Source organism: Triturus cristatus, chromosome 9, assembly GCF_964204655.1.
Source record: "Triturus cristatus chromosome 9, aTriCri1.1, whole genome shotgun sequence".
In the NCBI taxonomy this organism is placed as follows: Eukaryota; Metazoa; Chordata; class Amphibia; order Caudata; family Salamandridae; genus Triturus; species Triturus cristatus.
Window position 1 is genome coordinate 374,963,966 of NC_140592.1, and position 21,099 is coordinate 374,985,064.

General features: G+C 42.3%; 1 protein-coding gene across 2 annotated transcripts in view; it reads right to left on the bottom strand.

Moving 5' to 3' along the window:
- The window catches only part of LOC146797978 (ribonuclease Oy-like), a 120,616-nt gene that overhangs the window by 54,781 nt on the left and 44,736 nt on the right, over positions 1 to 21,099 (bottom strand). For both annotated transcript variants that reach the window (XM_085625201.1, XM_085625200.1), the window contains exon 3: positions 11,971 to 12,028. In XM_085625201.1, the coding sequence (XP_085481327.1) occupies positions 11,971 to 12,028 (58 nt within the window). The remainder of the gene's footprint in view (positions 1 to 11,970; positions 12,029 to 21,099) is intronic.

Sequence of the window (21,099 nt, forward strand, 5' to 3'; positions counted from 1 at the left end):
GATAATTTAACTAAATCTGCTGCCCTAAAAGATTCAACTGGGTTTTGGAGAAACGTAAAGAATTTGAGAGCCCTGGGAAGTAACATCACCCCGATTAACTGCAATATCACAGGAGACTCTTGGGTCACCCACTTTTCGAAATTATATGCGGAAGTTGGAGACCATACCGAGGATAGTTTCCCAGATAGCACCATAGCTATAACACTAGAGGAGGTAGAGGAAGCTATTGGAAATAGTGCCGGTAACAAGGCACCAGGCCCGGATGGTCTGTCTATCGACCAGATTAAATCCAACATAAGCTTCTGGGCCCCCTTACTCTGTAATCTTTTTAACAACTTGAGTAAGAAATCTATCCCCTCGACTTGGTCCAGTAGTACTATCGTACCTATTTTCAAAAAGGGAAATAGGTTGGACCCGGGGTGTTATCGACCAATATCATTGATCGATAATACCCTGAAGGTCCTTGGCAGGGTCTTATTTGATAGAATTAGCACATGGGCAGATGACAATTCTATCATCCACCGCTGCCAGTTAGGCTTTAGGAGCAAACTTGGCACGGTGGAACAATGTCTGAACCTCAACCTTATAATGGCTAAATACACAAGAGCTAAACAATCCCCTCTGTATTTTGGGTTCATGGACCTAAGCTCGGCATTTGATTTTGTAAATCGTTCCCGCTTATGGTCCATTCTTTTAAATTACGGCTTAGATGAACCATTAGTCCACTTTTTGGCCAACCTCCATTGCAACCTGAAGGCCCGCGTCCGAATAAATAATGAAGGCGAGGTCTCAAATGAAATTTTAATAGGCAAGGGGGTCAGACAGGGCTGCGTTCTGGCCCCCTTGCTTTTTTATATTATACATCAATGAATTAACCCACTCTCTATGTAACCTGACAAAAGACGTCCCTATGATTAACAAGAAACCAATCCCGGCGTTACTTTACGCGGATGATGCGGTACTTATAGGCCGCACCCCGAACGCTCTACGTATTTTAATCTCGGGATTTGTTGACTACATGTCTGACTTAGGTTTGTGCACTAATTACAGTAAATCTTTTATAATGACCTGTGGCCCTAAAAACTACAAAATCCCAAAGATTGTGATAGGCCAAAACTCCCTAAAAAGCACTTGCACTTTCCCATATTTGGGCCTGCTATTTTCTAATAGCGGCTCGTGGCAACCCCACGTTGCAGTGGGGAGAAATAAACTCTCAAAATCGATTAACTCTGTTATCTCTCTCCGTCAACCGCGCCAGGCGGACGTGGTTTCCAGCTTATTACAAATTTATCGGAGCCAATGTCTCCCAACTGGCACATACGGGGCTGAAGTTTGGGGGTTTTCGAACTGTTCCGAACTACAGAGAGAAGAGAACAGATTTTGCCGGAAAATTTTGGGGGGAGTCATTAGTGCACCAACTACTGTATGCCATAATGAATTAAAACTACATTATGTTGAGGATTTTATAAGAGCAAGACCCGCACTGTTCTGGTTAAGGGTCTGGAAAAACCCGGCAGCTTCCTTGTCCCGCGAGATTATTTTGGACTGTCTGAATTGCGAGAATGTCGACTTAATTCCCTGGATTAATGCGGTAGAAAAGAGCCTTATGAGTGTTAATTATGGTCATCTTTTTACATACCCCGACCAGATTGATGGCTCCCACAAAAATGTAGTGAGAAGGGCACTCTATCAGCATTACCACAAAGAGAGGGAAAGAGTAGATTTTGTGAAACCATCTATTATCAATTATTTACAAATCCAGGAATCATCTCTTGAATTCTCGACGTTACCTCAGCCCTATTTACGTAAAAAATTGGGCAGATGGAAGAGGACCTTACTCTTCAGATTCAGAGACCGGAGTATTATTAATCTTATCTGTTTTCCATTGGGTTACATCAAAAATCTGGAAAAATTAAATTGCCCATGTGACCATGGTGGAACCCAGAGTATGTTACACTTTATCTTTGGCTGTGGTTTTTACATGAAGTTTACAAGGCACTATTTAATCCCCTATTGTAGAAAACATGATTTGACCGACCTCAATCATGCTTATAGACATTTTTTAATGTTGGGATCTGATGAATTAATTTTTAGAGTTAGCAATTTTCTTAATGCTATTGTATGCTCACGCAGGTCCTTGAGAATTGATTAATTTTATACCAAGATATGCACTTTGCACTTTAAAACATGATCTGCACTAACCTAATGTGTTATAACGTATTTGTCTTGTTTTCATAATACCTATGTTTATCCTTTGCTATACACTGCTATATATTGTATCTAAGGTGGTTTTATGCATTGTACAGTATAAAGGTCATTTGAGTTTTCATTGCTGTTTTTATAAATTATATTTGTAAATGATAAGTTGTGGCCCAAAATTGCAGTATTATTTGTGTGTATTTTTAAAATTTATTTTGTGCTTTTATGGATGGTTTTTGAAATCCGAATAAAGTCTATTTGAATTGAATTGAATTGACATGGCTTATAAGAGGTGTGAAAAATTTAAATATTACCTATTACCTATTTAAAACGAAGTGCATCATATGTTCTCCATGTGCGCACGGTGCGCGAAGCGCATCGTGCGTACATGGCCCATCTAGCGTAACGTGGGCACGCGGTGCGCGTAGCGCACCGCGTGCCCACCGTGCGTGCACGGCATTAACTGCGTAAAGTGGGCGCGCGGTGCGCAAAGCGCACCGTGCGCGCACGGAAAGAACTGCGTTAAGTAGGCACGCACGACACGAATGGCGTACAGTAACTTAGCATTTAAAAAAACGTACAAATTCACTGAAAAAACCATAGGTTTCACACACGTTATAGTTAGGAATTAGCATTTAAAAAACCTTGCAAATTCACTGAAAAAACCATAGGTTTCACACGTTATAGTTAGCGGAAATTTTACTGATAAAAAACCAATGAAATTCCCCCGTTATAGTTAGTGCAGGCAACTATAACTCACGCGACCGCAATCTTCTGCTGATGACATATGTGTCTTTATAAAAAAAAAATATTTGTAATATATGTATAGCTAAAAATTTATGGAAGAAGACATGGGCAAATAAGTGTCTAAATACAGTATTAGCATCAGCAGAAGATTGCGGTCGCGTGAGTTATAGTTGCCTGCACTAACTATAACGGGGGAATTTCATTGGTTTTTTATCAGTAAAATTTCCGCTAACTATAACATGTGTGAAACCTATGGTTTTTTCAGTGAATTTGCAAGGTTTTTTAAATGCTAATTCCTAACTATAACGTGTGTGAAACCTATGGTTTTTTCAGTGAATATATATATATATATTTTTTTTTTATATATATATATATATACATATTATGTTTACATTTGTATAATATATTTAGTAAATGTATTTTTCTGATTTTATAATTTTTTATATTTAATTAATTTGGTAATTTATTTTAATGTTTTGCAGTTGGTTTGGTAATTTTTTTTATGTATTATAGAGGGCTAAGAATTAGGATTGCCCCAAATTACGGAAATCCCAATCCCCAGGATGATGGCAGAATGGGCTGAATGCAATCTTAATTCATTCAGGAAATTGGTAGAAATTCTGGTCAAGTATGCAGAAACGGACAGAATTGCCCTTCAACAACAAATAGGCATGCTGGAGCAAAACATAGCAAAGATGGAACCACCCCATAATATATCTAAAATGCGAGAAGAAATGATGGGCAGAATTAAAAAAGAGGAGGATAAAATTAAGGGCAGGAAGGCATACAAATTCCAGAGAGACAAGGCTGATTATGAAAATGTTCAGATATTTACCTTTGCAAGGAAATATGACTCATTGAGAAACCCTAAACAGGGGGAAAAGAGGAGCGCTCTTAACTATAAAGGTCCAATTACCATATCAACATCAGATCTAAGCTCTGCGCTGGAGAGCGATGCAGAACCCGAATTGAGTCATGATACTCAGCCTCGTCAAAAACTAACCCTCGCGGAGGAGCTTGATTTTTTGTGCCAGGATGGAATACAGACCCTGCAGCCGAGAGGCAACAAACTCGCCAAAGGCACAACAAAAGACGAAGGGAATGACAAAAGTCCATCAAGAAGCGCAAAAAACAAGAAAACAACCAATGTATGTTGGAAACGCAAGTGATGCCAGATACTAAAACAATAATCAATATAGCAAATATGGATCTATCGCAAGCTGAATTACAACTCTTGTCCCTTGGATTATCTTACTGCCCGGAAAGCAGTTTTAATTATGCATAGACCCGGACAGATGTTTTTAAATTTATACGTAAACTTAAATTGGGCAAGTACCATCTGCTCCAAAAAAAACAAAATATGACAATAAAGGAGCGAGACAAAGATCATCTCTGTAGTACCATGGCATTTACTGCAAGTGATCAAGCACTACTTAGAGATCTATAAGACCTTCAAAAGGAAAGTTCTAGCCAGAACTCAACAGATTTTGGAGCCACACAAGCTGTCGTTACTAATGAGCTGTTTCTTAGACCAAACACACCCTTCAAAAACAAATCAACCTTCAATCCGATCATGCCTAGAGATTCATTGGACATTTTTAATGAACAAGTAATGGCACAAATTAAACAACTCAACTGTAGGCTCCAAAAAAACAGATGTAAAATACAAGCATGGAGTGGAAATACAGCCAACTCGTGTCGAAACTACAAAAAGAGAAAGAAATTATAATCAGAAATTCGGACAAAGTTGGAAACATCGCCCTTTGGCTAAGGAAGGACTACATGGAAGAGGCTCTGTCTCAATTGAATGACACTTCTTGCTAGAAAAGGAGCTCTCCTTTAACAGTTAAGACCACTCACAATAAATTCAGTACAAAATTACTGGCTTGGAATGTGCAGGATTACTAAATTTGGATGAGTATAACTTTTTGAAGAAGGGGCATCCAGTCATGCCAGTGATTTATTTTTTGCTAAAAGTTCACAAAAATTCAAGCAAGCCACCAGGGAGACCGCTAATCGCTGCATGCGATGGGTTGCTGGTAAATACATCGCACTACATCGACTATTTTTTGCAGGATTACGTCAAGAACCTCCCATCCTATTTAAAGGACACAAGTGACTTTATGTGCAAAATTGATGACCTGACGTGGCAGAACGATTATATTCTGATGTCAATGGATGTAACGTCATTATATACAAGTATAAGACATCAAGACGGTATCCGAGCCTTAGAATATTTCTTGAACAGCAGGCCGATGTGCTTATCACAACATACGAAGATGCTCATAAATATGACTCAGTTTTGTTCAGAAAATAATTTATTTCTATTTCGAAATCAGATATATCAGATGCAGGGTGGTGTCGCCATGGGAGCCAGCTTCTCCCCCAGCTATGCATGTTTGCACATGGGCTGGTGGGAGGAGCTGGTTGTCAGGGGTGATTTTAATTACACAATGGTAAATCACGTTGTAGTCTGGCTACGATATATCGATGATCTTTTTGTTGTGAGGAGAGGAAACGAAGAAAGTGCCTTACAATTTGTTTCTTCACTAAATGAGAATGAAATCAATTAAAACTTTATTGCCACATTCAGCTCAGATGCAGTGGATTTTTGGATGTAAAAGTTAGTATAGTAGACAACAGACTAGTTACATCACTACACCGTAAACTAACAGCTGGTAATACAGTTCTCCAAGCAACTAGCTCTCACCCAGTTCACTTGTTAGAAAGTATACCAAATGGGGAGATGTTATGATGAAGACGAATAGTCAGTGATGAACAGGAGCTGAGACTTACACAACAAGCCAGTAAAAAGAGATTCTTAGAAAGAGGCTACTCTCCAAAAACAATTGATACAGCTATTGCCAAATCTAACCAACATAGTAGGTCTGTACTATTATTTAGCAAAACAACACCATTAGAGAGAGAAAGAAGTGACAACTCAAAGCACAACAATGATCCCATCAGAATTATCCTAACATACTGCAAACAGGAAAAACAATTTAGGAGTATTTTCCAACGGAATTGGCCTATAGTGGCAGATAATCCAGTAATTGGACATCTTTTGACAAGAACACCCTCTATCTCTTATCGAAAAACATAATCTATGGGCGATGATCTAGTCAAGAGTAGCCCAGAACTGGAGGAAGGAACCTCATGGCTAAGCGCAAGGAAGGGCTTTTTAAAACAGACACAAAGGTGCCGATTCCGATCCTGGAGAAACCGGGTACGAACCGTCGGTCGGAGCGTTTTCTCCGTCCGACTCGTCCCCGGTAAAAACACCATACAAACATGCAAGTACGATTCGTACGGAAACACCATTTCCGTACGAATCGTACAAAACACCGACCGACACAAAAATATATACGAATGTGATCCGGGACAGCGCATACGCGACATGCGGACGGAGTTAGGCAGCTTTTTACGTACCAGCAAGTACGATTCGAACCGACAGCACTCCGGACAGCAATATTTTTACGGCATCCAAAAAGTGCCGGAAAAGCTAAGTATGCCGTGAAGCGTGAGGAAAAGGGGGCCCGTTACGTGCCGAACACCCCACAGACCCCCCCGTATGTACGGTGCGGACCCCTACCCCACCCATGTATGTACGGTGTGGACCCCCACCCCACCCATGTATGTATGGTGCGGACCCCACCCCCGTATGTACGGTGCGGACCCCCACTCCACCCGTGTATGTACGGGTGGGGTGGGGGTCCGCACCGTACATACACGGGTGGGGTGGGCGTCCGCACCGTACATACGGGGGTGGGGGTCCGCACCGTACATACACGGGTGGGGTGGGGGTCCGCACCGTACATACACGGGTGGGGGTCCGCACCGGACATACACAGGTGGGGTGGGGGTCCGCACCGTACATACACGGGTGGGGTGGGGGTCCGCACCGTACATACGGCGGTGGGGGTCCGCACCATACATATACGGGTGGGATGGGGGTCCGCACCGTACATACACGGGTGGGGGTCCGCACCGTACATACACGGGTGGGGTGGGGGTCCGCACCGTACATACACGGGTGAGGTGGGGGTCCGCACCGTACATACGGGGGTGGGGGTCCGCACCGTACATACACAGGGGGCTGGGGGTTCGGTACGTACATACGGGGGGCTGGGGGTCCGGCGCGTACATACGGGGGGCTGGGGTCCGGCGCGTACATACGGGGGGGGGCTGGGGGTCCGGCGCGTATGCAGGCACATGTTTGGACGTCTCCATGGTTGCTATAGAGGTTCGCTCCGTACGGTGTTTTTACCATACGGTTGTGCATTCGGACAGACGGGACGGATCGTACTTGCGCGTTCGGACTTCGGTTTACCGAATCGTACGTAAAACTGTCCTGGGACGTGTCGGACACCTTTTCCGACCCGAGGACGTGTCGGGGAATTATCCCAATGCGATTCATAGGGAGTTTTTTACATACGAATCGTACTTGTCAGTTTGTACGGGACTTGTACGATTCGTACGTAAAAAAATCCGGATACGATTCGTACAGGGAATATTTTTACAGGATCGGAATTGGCACCTAAGAGTCCTAAGGGCCTGAATACCACCAAAGACCTTTATACTTGTTTGTAGAAGATTTGTAACACATGGGTTTCCAGATAGGCATTTTTATCCATTTATCCATATATTTTATAGGAATATGGTTTTATATTTATATTTATATTTTCATATATACATTTATAACAATAACCTTTTATTATTGTGCATATGATCGGCAAATAATAAAGTTTAAGATTTTATAGATGTCTAGATGACCTATAAAAAAATTCATGTAGATACTATTCGTTCATCTATTATGTCTCGTAACATTTAGAAAGATACGTCTGAGTATAAGAACAATAATCATATAAATAACATTTGTTTTCTATATTTTGATGATTGTATTTTTGAGAAAACAACAATAATTGTTTTAGATAAGGAAAACCTCACTGCTGCTAGCACAATAACACATTTTTTTCCAAGTTTTATTCACACATAGCACTATGCCCTTTATTTAGGGTTTTAAGTGACATAACTTACATTGATGTATATATGGATTTTGTGGCCTTTAACTGTTAACCGGTATTTTACTGCAATTGTATTTTGTCAACAATGGATAATTTCTTATTTTTAAATGCATTTAATCATCTCAATGCAATGATTATATCATACATTTATGTGTACATTTAACTCACGATTCAGTGGCATTCAATTTGCGCTTAAAAAAAATCTAAAATCTAAGATTGTATTAATTTTTAGATGAGGCTACAAAAAAACACATATTAATTTTTTGCCGATAATATCCTTTTAGAAATGATGACGTGTAGTCTGTCTTCCACATCCATTGAGGATTATGTGTGCACTGGTCACTTTAAAAATGGGTGATCTGAATGAGCAGCTTGTCATGTGATCAAGGCCGAAGGCGGCCGAAATGCGTAATGGCGGACAGCTCTTAAACTGAGCAATCCCAGATTTGGTGGTCCGTGTCCGTTTATTTCGTTTATCTGTGGGAGAGGTGGAAGTGGATGTGTGGGATATATATATATATGTGTGTGTGTGTGTGTGTGCGCACACGCATGCGTGTGCATGTGTGTGTTTATAGTAGTAAATTAAAAAAAATAACCCACAAAATTTAATGTAATGTAAAATATATATTTAACCCCTTCCCCGCTCATGACGGAACCGCTCCGTCATGAGCCACGGTTGCCGTGTGCTCATGACGGAGCGGTTCCGTCATGCCACGACCGTTGGCGGCCGCTCCGCCCACGCGGCGCTGTTTCCCCGCCTGTGCGGGGAGACAACGCAACTGGGCGGAGTCATGACGGAACCGCTCCGTCATGAGCAAAGCTCAACCGTGGCTCATGACGGAGTGGCTCCGTCATGAGCACAGCGCCACCGCGCTGCCCCCCCGCACCCTCCAGCGCTGCGGCGGAATTCCCGCCGCAGCGAAGGGGTTAAGTAATAGTGTTATATATGTTTACACAAACATATACCCACACATGTGTGTTTACATAAGTATAAATGTATATATATTACATATTATTTAAATGTATTTAATTTACATTATATTAGTTATATATTAAAATATTTAAGATTTACTATTTTAAACTATATATGTTAAAAAAAAATATCTCTGTAAGTTTGTTTTTTTTAACAATATTAGTGTGAAACAATATCTTTTTTCAATATTTTTGCACATACCATTATGAGTATAGGTGCACGATATTTTTGTAATCAACATTTTTGATCCAATATTTTTGTCTCGTGATATTGTTGTTTTCGATATTGTGTCAGTGATCCGGCAAGCCTGCCTGCAGTGGTGCAGCAGACTCTACTAGTAAAATATAGGGGCCATATCATATAAAAAAGGCGCTGGACTCCCTAGTTAAGTGAGTCTGAACCACAGGTTTGGGCTGACTGGTGTCTTGCATAGTTGAGGAGCTGGAGTACCGTTATTTTACCACCTTACAGTGGTAAATGGTTGTTTGTCACTGGAGCTTTCAGGGAATGAGATGCTTTTTGCAGGAAGTATAGCAGCCTTTGTTACCCTGCTTTTGGAGACAAACTGGAAGACTGCAAAACCTCAAGGGGCATAAAACAGGTGGAAAGGAGGGTGAAATAAGTGTCACGGAAGAGGAGTACTGTGGTGGGTAATGAAGGGAACAAAGGAAAACAGCGGAAAGTAAAGCAGAATTACAGCATCTCCCTGATGGGCATTTGCATGTGCTAAACGAAGAGGTGTTGCAAGAAGGAAAGATGGATAGCACTGTATGTGAGGCAGTGGGAAGAGGTTCAAGGACATATAACGAGACCTGAAGTCTTTAAAAATGGCGAGTATTATGAAAGGATGGGACTTTAAGAAGGTGTGGCAAACGAAGAGGCATTAGTTGGTGAAATGTGACACTCGCTGAAGGGTCAGCCTCTTCCAGGGAGTGAACTCCACTCCCACTCTCCAGCAGTGCCCCTCATCTCTCCTTAGCCCCTCATTCACATGCATTTCATTTATTTCATGGCGCTACTCATAGCAGCGTAGGGTGTCAGAGCATCTACCATCACACACACATTTATGCAGGGACAATGAATCATACATATGTAGATCAGTCTATAGGGAATGTTACATAAGACAATGAGGATTACAAGGTGCCACATGTCATCCATGGTAGTAGGCAGTATATTTTAAGAATATTTGGTCTGGAGAAGCACAAACTTACCATTTAAAACGAACCACAGTAGTTGGAGTTGGCTTTACTAATCGGAATGTATTTCTACCCATACAAACCTTTTTTAGCAACATTAGGATAATAATAAAGACTGAGGGAAAAACATAGTCTTCTAACTTATACCATGCAGTTTGCAATCAACTATTTAATGACAATTCATGGGTCACTCTGCTATATTAAGATTGTAACTAATGAACTTCAAGTAACAAAAGGATCTCTGTGACAAAAGAAGTAACCCACTGAGCTACCCACATAAAACACAGTTCTGTGCTCTGCATGGGACACGTTCTTTGCAGCAGGTATATTAACGCTCTGCGCTACTTAATGATAAGTCAAAACTGCCACAAGACAAAACTGGATCTCTCTACAGCAGCAACATTAATCACGAGAGTTATCTTGATATTTTCATTTTTGCCTGAAAACTGATGGATACATGAACTTTGCAGCAAGTGCTTTGTAAACCATAGATTAATTTTATCACACCACCAGCTGACCCCACCAACCACCCCACTAGCTCAGCGCCAGATGCACCAGTCACAGTCCTGTCAAGTGGAGTGTGGTACAAGAATATCACAGTAAGAATATCGCCATGCATTACTAACAGTAGCGGTCCGTGGAGGGAGTTGGGTGGGGCAGTGAGGCGGGGCGGGGAGGGAAATGTAAACACCGGAATATTGATGAACGGAGGTAAGTACACATTTAAATAAATAAAACGAATTTCGTTGCGCGCGCTGCATCGCATTTTGCGATGAAGCCGGGCGCGCAAAGGAATACGTTTTATTTATTTAAATGTGTACTTACCTCCGTTCATCCATATTCCGGTGTTTACATTTCCCCGCCCCGCCTCTCTGCCCCACCGAACTCGCTCCACGGACCGCTACTGATTACTAACATATCCTGACTATTGTTTTCAAACATATTGCCTCACTGGAGTTAATAGTAGATAATCTAGACCCAATGGGAAAGTACTTTTTAAACAATACTCATAACACAATATTGATGTCCAACAGTATTTCTGGCTACATTAGTCTGACTTAAACCCCAAATTCAATTAAGTAAAAATAGCTTATGAAAAAGAAAAAAAACTGGGAGCACTGATTGCATGGTTTGCCTAGTGGACCTATTGCTGCTGGCTAAGGTAGGGGCTTGACCTTAAAGCTGCCGGCTAAAGTAGGAGCTTGACCTTAAAGCAGGTGTCTGGGTAAGAAATTAGGGGCATATTATCAAGGGTAGGCGATAAATTTATAGTCGCTTTAGCGTCCGTTTACGGGCGAAAAGCGGCGATAAAGTTTATCGCGATATCAGCAAGGCCACGCTAGCGCGTGTTTTGCTGATTTTGCTCCCGTTTCCAGCACGCCTAACTTCGCATCGCTAATGAGATGCAAAGTAAGCGTATCTGTGGAAACAACATGGGTAAATATCGCGAAGGCAGCTTCACGATATATACAATGCACGGAAGCGATTATTTGAATCGCTCTAAGTATGCCTTAACGCAGGAATTTAACGTCTGTTAAATTCCTGACTATGGCATACCTAACATGGGAGGTGGATTCATGTGATACGACCACAGGGTCGTATCATCAAGCATATCGCCGTTTTACATGGAACATCACTGGAAAACCAGCGATGTTCCATGGAAAAGGGCGCTATCGCTGGAATATACATCGCCATGGCGCTAAGCGTTGTTGATACAACGCTAGCCTGGCGAAATATTCCAGCGATTGATAAAAATGCGGTATACAAGGTCAGCGATAATCATCGCTGCCTGTTGCAAATATGCCCCTTAGGTTATAAGTATCTCACTTACCACACAAAATGAACCAGCCCATATTTGTACAAACTTCATGCATGTCCAGTCACAAAACCTAGAACATGAAGAAAAACAATTAACACATATGCATGGAAAATGCTAAATCATGGGTAACACACATCACAGCTGCAGTAATATTCATACCAGTAATGTTGATACCAGAAAATAAATTGTCTTTTTGGGCACAGTACAGGCGAGATCATTTACGAGAACACATGACATCATGAATACTAAGGGCCTGATTATGAATTGTGGTGGTCCAATTGCCGGACCGCCGTTGCGGCAGTCGAAGGAGTGCCGCCAAGCTACCAGCATCCCGCCATGTACCGCCACAATTGTAATCAGGCCCCAAGTCTCAGAAAAATATATATGTGCAATAATAGAATTCTACACATTACATTCTGCATAACATTAGGTTTACTTCCAGACTGTTAGGAGGCAGTGCTGCAGTGAGCGCAGAAAAATAGTGTATTTTGACACCTGCAAAGGATTGGTACACGCTCCTCCAAACATATTTGTAGGGAACTGGCGAGAGCCACTTTTATAACACGTGCATGCATGTAAAATGTAAAATCAGGTTTGATTAACACTTCAGGGCTGCAGAAATTTTGTAATAAGTGGAGGTTTGCAATCTCCCTATAAAATAGTTACAATATTTTCTTATTTAAAGGAGTGTTCTGATGTTAGACGGAGCCTGTAATAAGAAAATTACATCTCTGGTGGTTTGTAATAATATTTTCCCATGGGAGGAAGGAGTCCTTTATGACCTTCTGTTTTTTTAATTGAGCCTGCTGCATACGTCAGTGCCTCCTCAACCCACATCTCACAACCGCTAAGTGACCAGAGCAGCCACACAGACCCGCATCTTTTTGGGTCGAAGCCTACCAGACATTACAGCTGTCAGGGTGCGAAAAGACTTCATGTGAGCATTCTGATGGATTCCCTGGGGATGCATTCTGTCTATTGCTTATCATTGGCTCTGTGGTTTGTAACACACATTTTCTAGATTTCTATTTGCTGGCTTTATTTGTTTTAGGCTGTCCAGCATGTCTTTGTCTCTCCTGTGGATCAAAGCTTGTTCACCATCACTCCTTGTATTCTTCAACGAGTCCTCACTTTCTGTAAACAGGCCTTTAAAATATGTCTTATCTTGTCACATTTGCTGTGTGTTCAAAGACAAAGGTCAAATGTCAGGTTCTGTCTTCCAAGGGAGCTTGGTATTTACTTTTCTTTCTCTAACTTCAAAGTGGGACGATTTATCTGACAATCTTGCCGGGTACAGGGAAAGAAAAGTTTTTTTTCTACCACACAACAAAATGTAAATGTCTGTAAATTAACTGTGCAAATATTTCAAAATATATCCGAATTAGGAAAGCACAAATCAAGTGCCTTTTTTTGTAATTCGGAAGTGTGGTGGAAACACATACTTCAATACGATCAAAACAAATCAGTACAGTAAGTGATGCCATTTCCATACATGATTGTGTGTGGGCTGTACACGACTTCACTGTACCACAATCCACCTTATGCCACTCCACTCTGACACTCTACAACACTCTACTTCACTATGTGCCACTGCACAGCACTCCACTCTACCCCACTCCACTCTACAACTCTACTCCACTCAGTGAGGTGCTGCATGTTGCCCCGTCTCTACCACCCACAGCTTGTCCCTTGCTAACATTCCCACCCTGTTTGTTTTTTCTTCTTGGTTATTCCGCTGCCTCAAGCTCCTCTGTTGCTACCCTTCTCTTTGCCTGTTGACCCCATGCATTTACTCCCCCCAACCCGCTCCTCCATTGCACTCCTTCTGTCACAGTCCTTAAAAAATATTTTCATTTTATGGATGTCCTGGCAGCTCTCTCTTTTCAACAGTGTTTTTTGTGCACCTTTTAAAATCTTTGGTTTATTTTTAGGTCTCGGCTAGACAGAGCATGCGCTGTCTCAAAGAGACATGTTCTTTTCATTATGTGGGCTTCAGCCCACCCGTAGGTTTACCATTTGCTCCCTCCATTGTCGCTGTCATATCCTTTGTCTCCGTTTGTCCATGTGTGAAGCCCTCCCCAGAGCATGGACCAAGTGCTAGTTTCCATCCTCTGCCCCTAATTTAGAAGCTACTTTTTTCTTTGTGTTTGAGCACTCCACACGAGTGTTTGTGTTTTCACTCGTTCCGTCCTCCATCTCCTCTTCTCTTTTAACCCTCCCACCTGCCCCATCTCAACCCCAGCCAGAATGCCCTCACATCCAAATCCTGCTTTATCTGTGCATGAAATACGTGCAGGAAAACTTTAGAAGACGTAAGCTAAATTTTCTTCTCACTTGTTTTACAACACTGAATTTATAAACGCATCATCAGGTGTTATCGTTCTGTAAATTTGTTTTCAATTTAATATACCTCAGAATGAGTCTGCAAAGCTCAGAATGAGTCTTCAAAATTCAAAAGCACGTGATTTGCGGTGTGTTTGACTACTTTAGCATGTTTGCTAATAAAATAATAACACTGTAACAAATAGTGCTTCTTTCCAATGATTACATGTAAAATTCCAGTTCTGTGTTTAAGTTAATCAGAAGATATTTTCTTTGTGCGTATTCTAGAGGCAGTAGAGTCCATAGTGCCATCTTGCGGCCAATACGAGAACGGGTGATACTTCAGGTTAAAGAATATCATAGCGCCGCCTACTCGCAGGCTTCAGTTTACATGATTGAAAAATTTGCCTTATTTTTTCCCCTGGCTCAAAGTGGTGGTGAATATAGAAGCTAGGAGTTCAGCATATTCTCTATTACCTTAAATAAATATAAGTATTTCAGCAACACGCTCTCCCTAGTCACAGACTATTTTGTTTGGCATTCTTTAGGAAAAGATCACTTTACAAATGTTAGTCACGTTTGTAATGGTCATCAGTGTCTGTAGCATTTAAGATCATTGCCCTTTGAAAAAATGAGAGGGAATCTTTTTTCAAAGATATTATCAAAATTGACTTCTTAGATGACCCACATAGTTGCATAACTTGATATTTATTTGACAGGTTTCTTAATACTCATAACGCAAAATGTATTATAATAAACTAATATACATGACTAAAAAACATTAAGATTGACAAAGCCAATAGCTCTCGCATCGCCTAGACCTATCAGCTGTGCCAATGCTTGTTTTTTTTTAGTTACCCACCCTCCAAGTGAAGTCCACCATCTTGCGATGGTAAATAAAACAATAATTAAAATGACTGCTGTTTGTTGCCGTATGGGGGGGCAAGCATGGTAATGCAAGCGCACGTACATCAGGGTCACCAAAGTGTGATGATGTGTACACATGGCATTAACTTGCTCGTCGCACTCTTTTTCAGATATTTTTTATTTTTACCGTTACTGCAGACCACCAGCAAAAAATCATTGGCATGCCATTTGGTTGAAAAAGCAAGCCCTATTTACTTGGCCAATACTTGTTTGTCTTCCACTCTCTGCCTCTCTCAGTGACAGGACAGGCTTCATAATAGCTGATGGGGTTAGAAGGAGAAAAGGACTTGCCAGATAAGAGGCAACATGCTCACCCACTGCCCCCTTAAAACAGAAGCTGAAAAAAGTCATGTGTAGGTGATAATTCAGATAGAGGGGGGCAACTTTTTACATTGATTGGCATTCCGCCTACTGTACATGTAGAAGGATATTACAATTCACCTCAGTCATTTAGTTGGTTGAAAAGCTAGATGTGGCTGCAGGTGTCATACACAGCATATGCCATCTGCCAGTGGTGCACATGGTCAAATAGAAGGAAAGTAAGAATAAAAAAAGCAACAATGAAAATAAAAACATACATTTGCTCTTTATGTAGACAAGTTGACTTGTTTTTGCTTGAAGTGTTCTGTGCTTTTTCTCTTCCCTTGGATCTGAATAAAAAGTATGCATTCAGCAACAATTTACCTTCTTATCAAAGTTTTGTTATATCTTGTGTATTTATCTATGTATATTCCCTGTTGATTTGGCCCTTGCTGTTCATCCAATGTGAATGTGCTGCGTGGAATGTTGGAGTGGTGATGATGAATGGAATGCTTGGGTGCGTGTGAGGTGAGGAGTGTCAGTTGGAATATGGGCTGAGCAGCAGGCGCTCCTCTATGCCACTGCACTCTATTGACACTCCACTTTACTCTGAAACAGTGTTCTCTGCACTACTCTGTTCTACTCTGTGCCATTCCACTCTACACCACTGCAATATACCCTGCACCACACTACTTTACGCTGCTGCACTCTCTGCCACTGCACTCTACAACACTTTATTTGAAACCTGTAGACTCTACGCCAATCTACTCTGCACCACTGCACTCTACGTCACAATAGTCTGCAGTGCAATACTCTACTCTATGCCACTGCACTCTACACCATTCTACTCTGCACCATTGCACTCTGTCACTTTACTCTGCAACACTCTATGCCACTGCGCTCTACACCAATGTGCTCTAGCCATTCTACACTATTGCACTCTACGACATTCTACTCTGCAACATTGCACTCTCTGCTGCTGAACTCCACACCACTCTACTCTGCACCACTCAATGCCATTTTGCTGGACTCTATTCCAAAGCACTCTACGCTACTATACTCAACGCCAATCCACTCTACATCAATGTAATCTACTGTGCACCACTGCACTCTATGATACTGCACTCTAAGCCACGTTACTCTGTACCACTCTACTCTACTCTGTACCACTCCACGATATGTTGGTGCATTCTACCCCACTCTACTATACACCACTGCACTCTTTGCAACTGCACTACTGTACTCTGCACCACTCTACTATATGTCAGTGCACTCTACGCCACTACACTCAATGTCACTCCTACTCTACAAGACTGCACTCTATGCCACTCTACTCTATGCCACTCTACTTTATGCCACTGCACTCTACTCTGCACCACTCAACTCCACTCTAATCTATTCTGCACCACTGCATTTCAGGCCACTGCATTCGACACCACTCTATGCCACTGCACTCTATGTCACTCTACTCTACACCTTTGCACTCTACCCTGCACCACTCCACTCTATGCCACTTTACTCTACGATGAAACAATCTACTCTCCATCACTGCATTCTATGCCACTCTACTCTGCGCCACCCCACCCTACGCCATTGCACTCTATGCGACTGCAAAGTATTCTGCACCACTGCACTCTACGTCAGTGCACTCTACACCTATGGACTCTACACCACTTTATTCAAAACCAATGGACCCTGCGCCAGAGTCATCTGCACCAATGTCCTCTCCACCATTGTACTTTATTCCACTTCATTAAGTTCACTCTAGGACACTCCACTCCACTCCACAATACTCCACTTTGTGGCGCTCCACTCCATTAACCTCTACTCGTCTCTATGCCACACTACAACACTACTTCACTCTACTGCACTCCATGTGACTCCATTATACAACACTCTGCTCCACTCTATGCCACTCTACGACACTACTCCACTCTACTCAACTCCCTTTACGCCACTCCATGGCACTATACTCCACTCTATTCTACGACACACTATGCCACTCCACTCTAACACTCTACTCTAGGCCACTCCACTCTACAGCACTCAACAACAGTATGCCATTCCACTCTCCTACACTACTCCACTACATGTCACTCCACTCTACAACAATCTACTCCGCTCTATGTCACTCTACTCCACTCTACATAACATCCTCTGTGACACACCACTCCACTCTACAGCACTCCATGACAATGTATGCCATTCCACTCTACAACACTCTACTCCACTCTGACTCTCTACTCCACTCTATGCTACTGAACTCCACTCCACTCTACACCTTTCCACTTTGACACTCTACTCCTTCCACGACACTCCACAACACTCTATGCCACTCCACACCACGCCATTCCACTCTGCTCTACATCACTCCAAGCCACTATACGACTCTCTACGCCACTTCATAAAACTCAATTCTACTCCACTTTACTAAACTCCACTCCACTCTCCATTGCCCCACTAGCTTTTAGCCATGCTGAACAGCAGCCACACTGGTGTATAATATGGTTAAAACATTGACAAAGTCAATAGCTATTGAATAGGTGAGACTTATTGGATTTGCCAATGCTTGTTTTGTGGACACACACAACCTCTGTCCAATCAAATCAGATACTCCTGGCTCTCAACATGTGGGTGGAACCACAATTACTTTCATTTGATGCTCACATAATTGTCTGGCGACAGCTGCATTATCAAGCCAGACCATAAATAGCACTTTCTGCTCCCTATTCTATGTATAACATCTCAGTATATTTTGGGCATGTGAATGCCATCAGCAATATTCATAAAGACAAATCTAAACAATGTCTACGTTCAACAAATCTTGGTTTCACAAATTTAGGGAATCTACCGACGGATATTATTGGTGGTCTCGAGAGTGGGTTTGGGTGTCTTTCATGAACATACGGAGGAACCATACTATTTAGCCATTTGTATAGTAAACACACATTTCGAATCCAAGAAATGACAGGAAGCACAAGGAAGCTCTTCAAATAACAAGTCACTGTTTCACATTTTTTAAGCCCAAAATGAGGCGCCATACATCATTTTGAACTTATTGCTGTTCTGACAATGGTGCTCTGTTAATCCCACAAAAAAATAGTCTTAATTCAACAGGGAATTAATCAAAGCACCAACCACCATTAAGAAATACTCACATGGGATAAACGCCAGAATTATCCAAAAAAGTGTATGTTGAAAAGTGTTTTTTGATCAATGACAACTTAAGAACTGGGAGAGCATTCTGCATACCAAGCAAATTCGGGCTTGTGTACTTGTTAGGTCTCGCCTGACCCAGCGCATGCGCTGGTCTGGCGAGACTTATTGAGAGGGCTCCAAAAAGTGCTACCAGGCCAGCCTAGAGCTACAGTGCATGTGCGCGGGAGCGCGCGCCGCGCTTTACCGCGATTACTTTCACTTTCGCGGCCGCTTTGATGTTTGATCGCGATGGCGGTCACTTTCACTTTTGCGGCCGCTTGGCATAGCCAATAGGTCTCGCTTTTGGGACCTTATAAGTATTTAGTTATGCAACTGTTGCATGGCTAAACACTTATAAGGTCCCAAACGCGAGACCTATTGGCTATGCCAATGCTTGTTTTTAAATGTGCTCTTTGTTGCACACGGATTATTGAGCAGCATGAATTGCAATTTTGCTTTGTAAATAGTGACTGTTTATTTATCCAGATCTTTACCCTTTCTATCTCCATTGACACAGAAGAAAACTGGTCTTTACAGCCAAGATTAACCTGTGTACCGTCAGCATAGGAATGAAATGTCAAGAGGTGGCCCCTGCGGAGCCACATCAATATGGTCAATTAGAGGATAAACAAGCATTGGCGAAGCCAATATGCCCATGAAAGTTCTAATGACTTTGTCAAAACATTTTTAGCCATGTTGTACAGTAGCATGGCTGAAAGTTAAACAAAATAAAATGCTATGACGCAGTCCCAGCACTGGCTGCATCGCACTGCTTTTTTTCTATTTACCTTCAACAATGCTGCACAGCAGCCACACACAGAAAACATTGACAAAGTCAAATAGCTGTTGCATTTGTGAGAGCTATGTGCCTTTGTTATTTATTTATTTTTGGGACGGGAGGGGCAAGCGACGTGGCGTGGGCTGGGAGATTTAGAGGGGGCAAGCAACACTCTGGGACAGGGTGGAAAAGGGCAAGCAACAACTCCGCAGGAGGCCATAGCTTAAGTAAAAAAACAATAAACAATGCAACAATAATTTAAAGTTTAGAAAATAAACCACTCTGACACCCAACAATGGGCGCATCATAGCAGTTTTGTTTGTTAAGGAGGGTGGGGGCAGGACAACACAGACAGCAAGAAAGGGCAAGCAACACAAGGGACAGCTGGAGGGGCAGGAGGAGGTTCGCAAAATGTCAGACAGAAGGAGGAGGCCAAAAGGGGTCAGCAAGATGACGGACAGCGGAAGGTGGGCAGTTGCAAGCACCAACTAGGCTGTGGTGTGGGGGAGAGACAGTTTTTAAACACATGCACTCTTATGGAGTGCTGCCACTAAAAGAAAAATGTAGCTACAAAAGCAGAAGAGTGGAAGGATGAACATGAAAGGTACACAGGCCATGCTCTAGGTCAGGTACAAGCACACGAAGAGGAAGTGAAGCTGGCACACGTTGATCAAAGCAAAGCAAGGAAATTTGAGTGACCATGAAGCAAACTAATGGTAAGCAATGGCCGGTCTCTCAGCCCCCTGTAAGTAAACAAAATATCGCACTAGCAACAACGCATGCGATGTTTCAGGCAAGACCTAAAAAGGGCAGAGAATGAGGGGGACCCAGGTGGCACTACATCTGACTGACCAATCCTTTAAGTTGTAAATCTCTCCAACTTCAGACTTTATTCATACTGTAATAAGAAATAGTAAAACGTTTTCACAGTTAGCAGATTCAAGAGCCACTGATTCTAGCAAAATATCATGATACAAAAGATGGGGACAAATCCAACAATACTGCCATGTTTTCCTTCTGTACAAGAAAGGATGACACAAAAAGTAAATGACTGTAAACATTTCCTTCACAAAACCTTCACTGATGATTTTTCTCCTACTTCTCAGGGATTATATCTCACACCATGCTGCAGCCTCCTCTAGCTCTACATTCTCACCATGCTGGCCACAGGAAGTGGTGACTAGCAAGTAACTCCTCTTGACCCTGATTTCTGGTCCTTAGTGGCCACAGAAAGGGCGGAATATTGTCCAGGAGAGGCGTCTGCTTAGGGTCCTAACTGTCACAGATAATCCAACAAGTAACAACATAGACCACGGTTGTCCATCATAGGTCCAATTTTTACAATAACAGGAAATAGAGTATCAAGAAGGTAGACAGCACATGACAAGGACCTGCTGGTGGTAACTCCACTGGAGGCCCCTGCAGCTTCCTGGGACCCAAAGGTGTACCAGAGGGAGCCGGCAAAACGCTAAAGATTTGCAGCAATGGCCATCTTGAAGGCCTCAATCTGCTGCAGTGTCGACGACAACCAGGGAACTCAAGGCATCTTAGAACCAGCTGAGGTTATTGGTTCCATGGTGGGGGACTTTGAAGAAGGGCAGTTTAGATCTTAATGC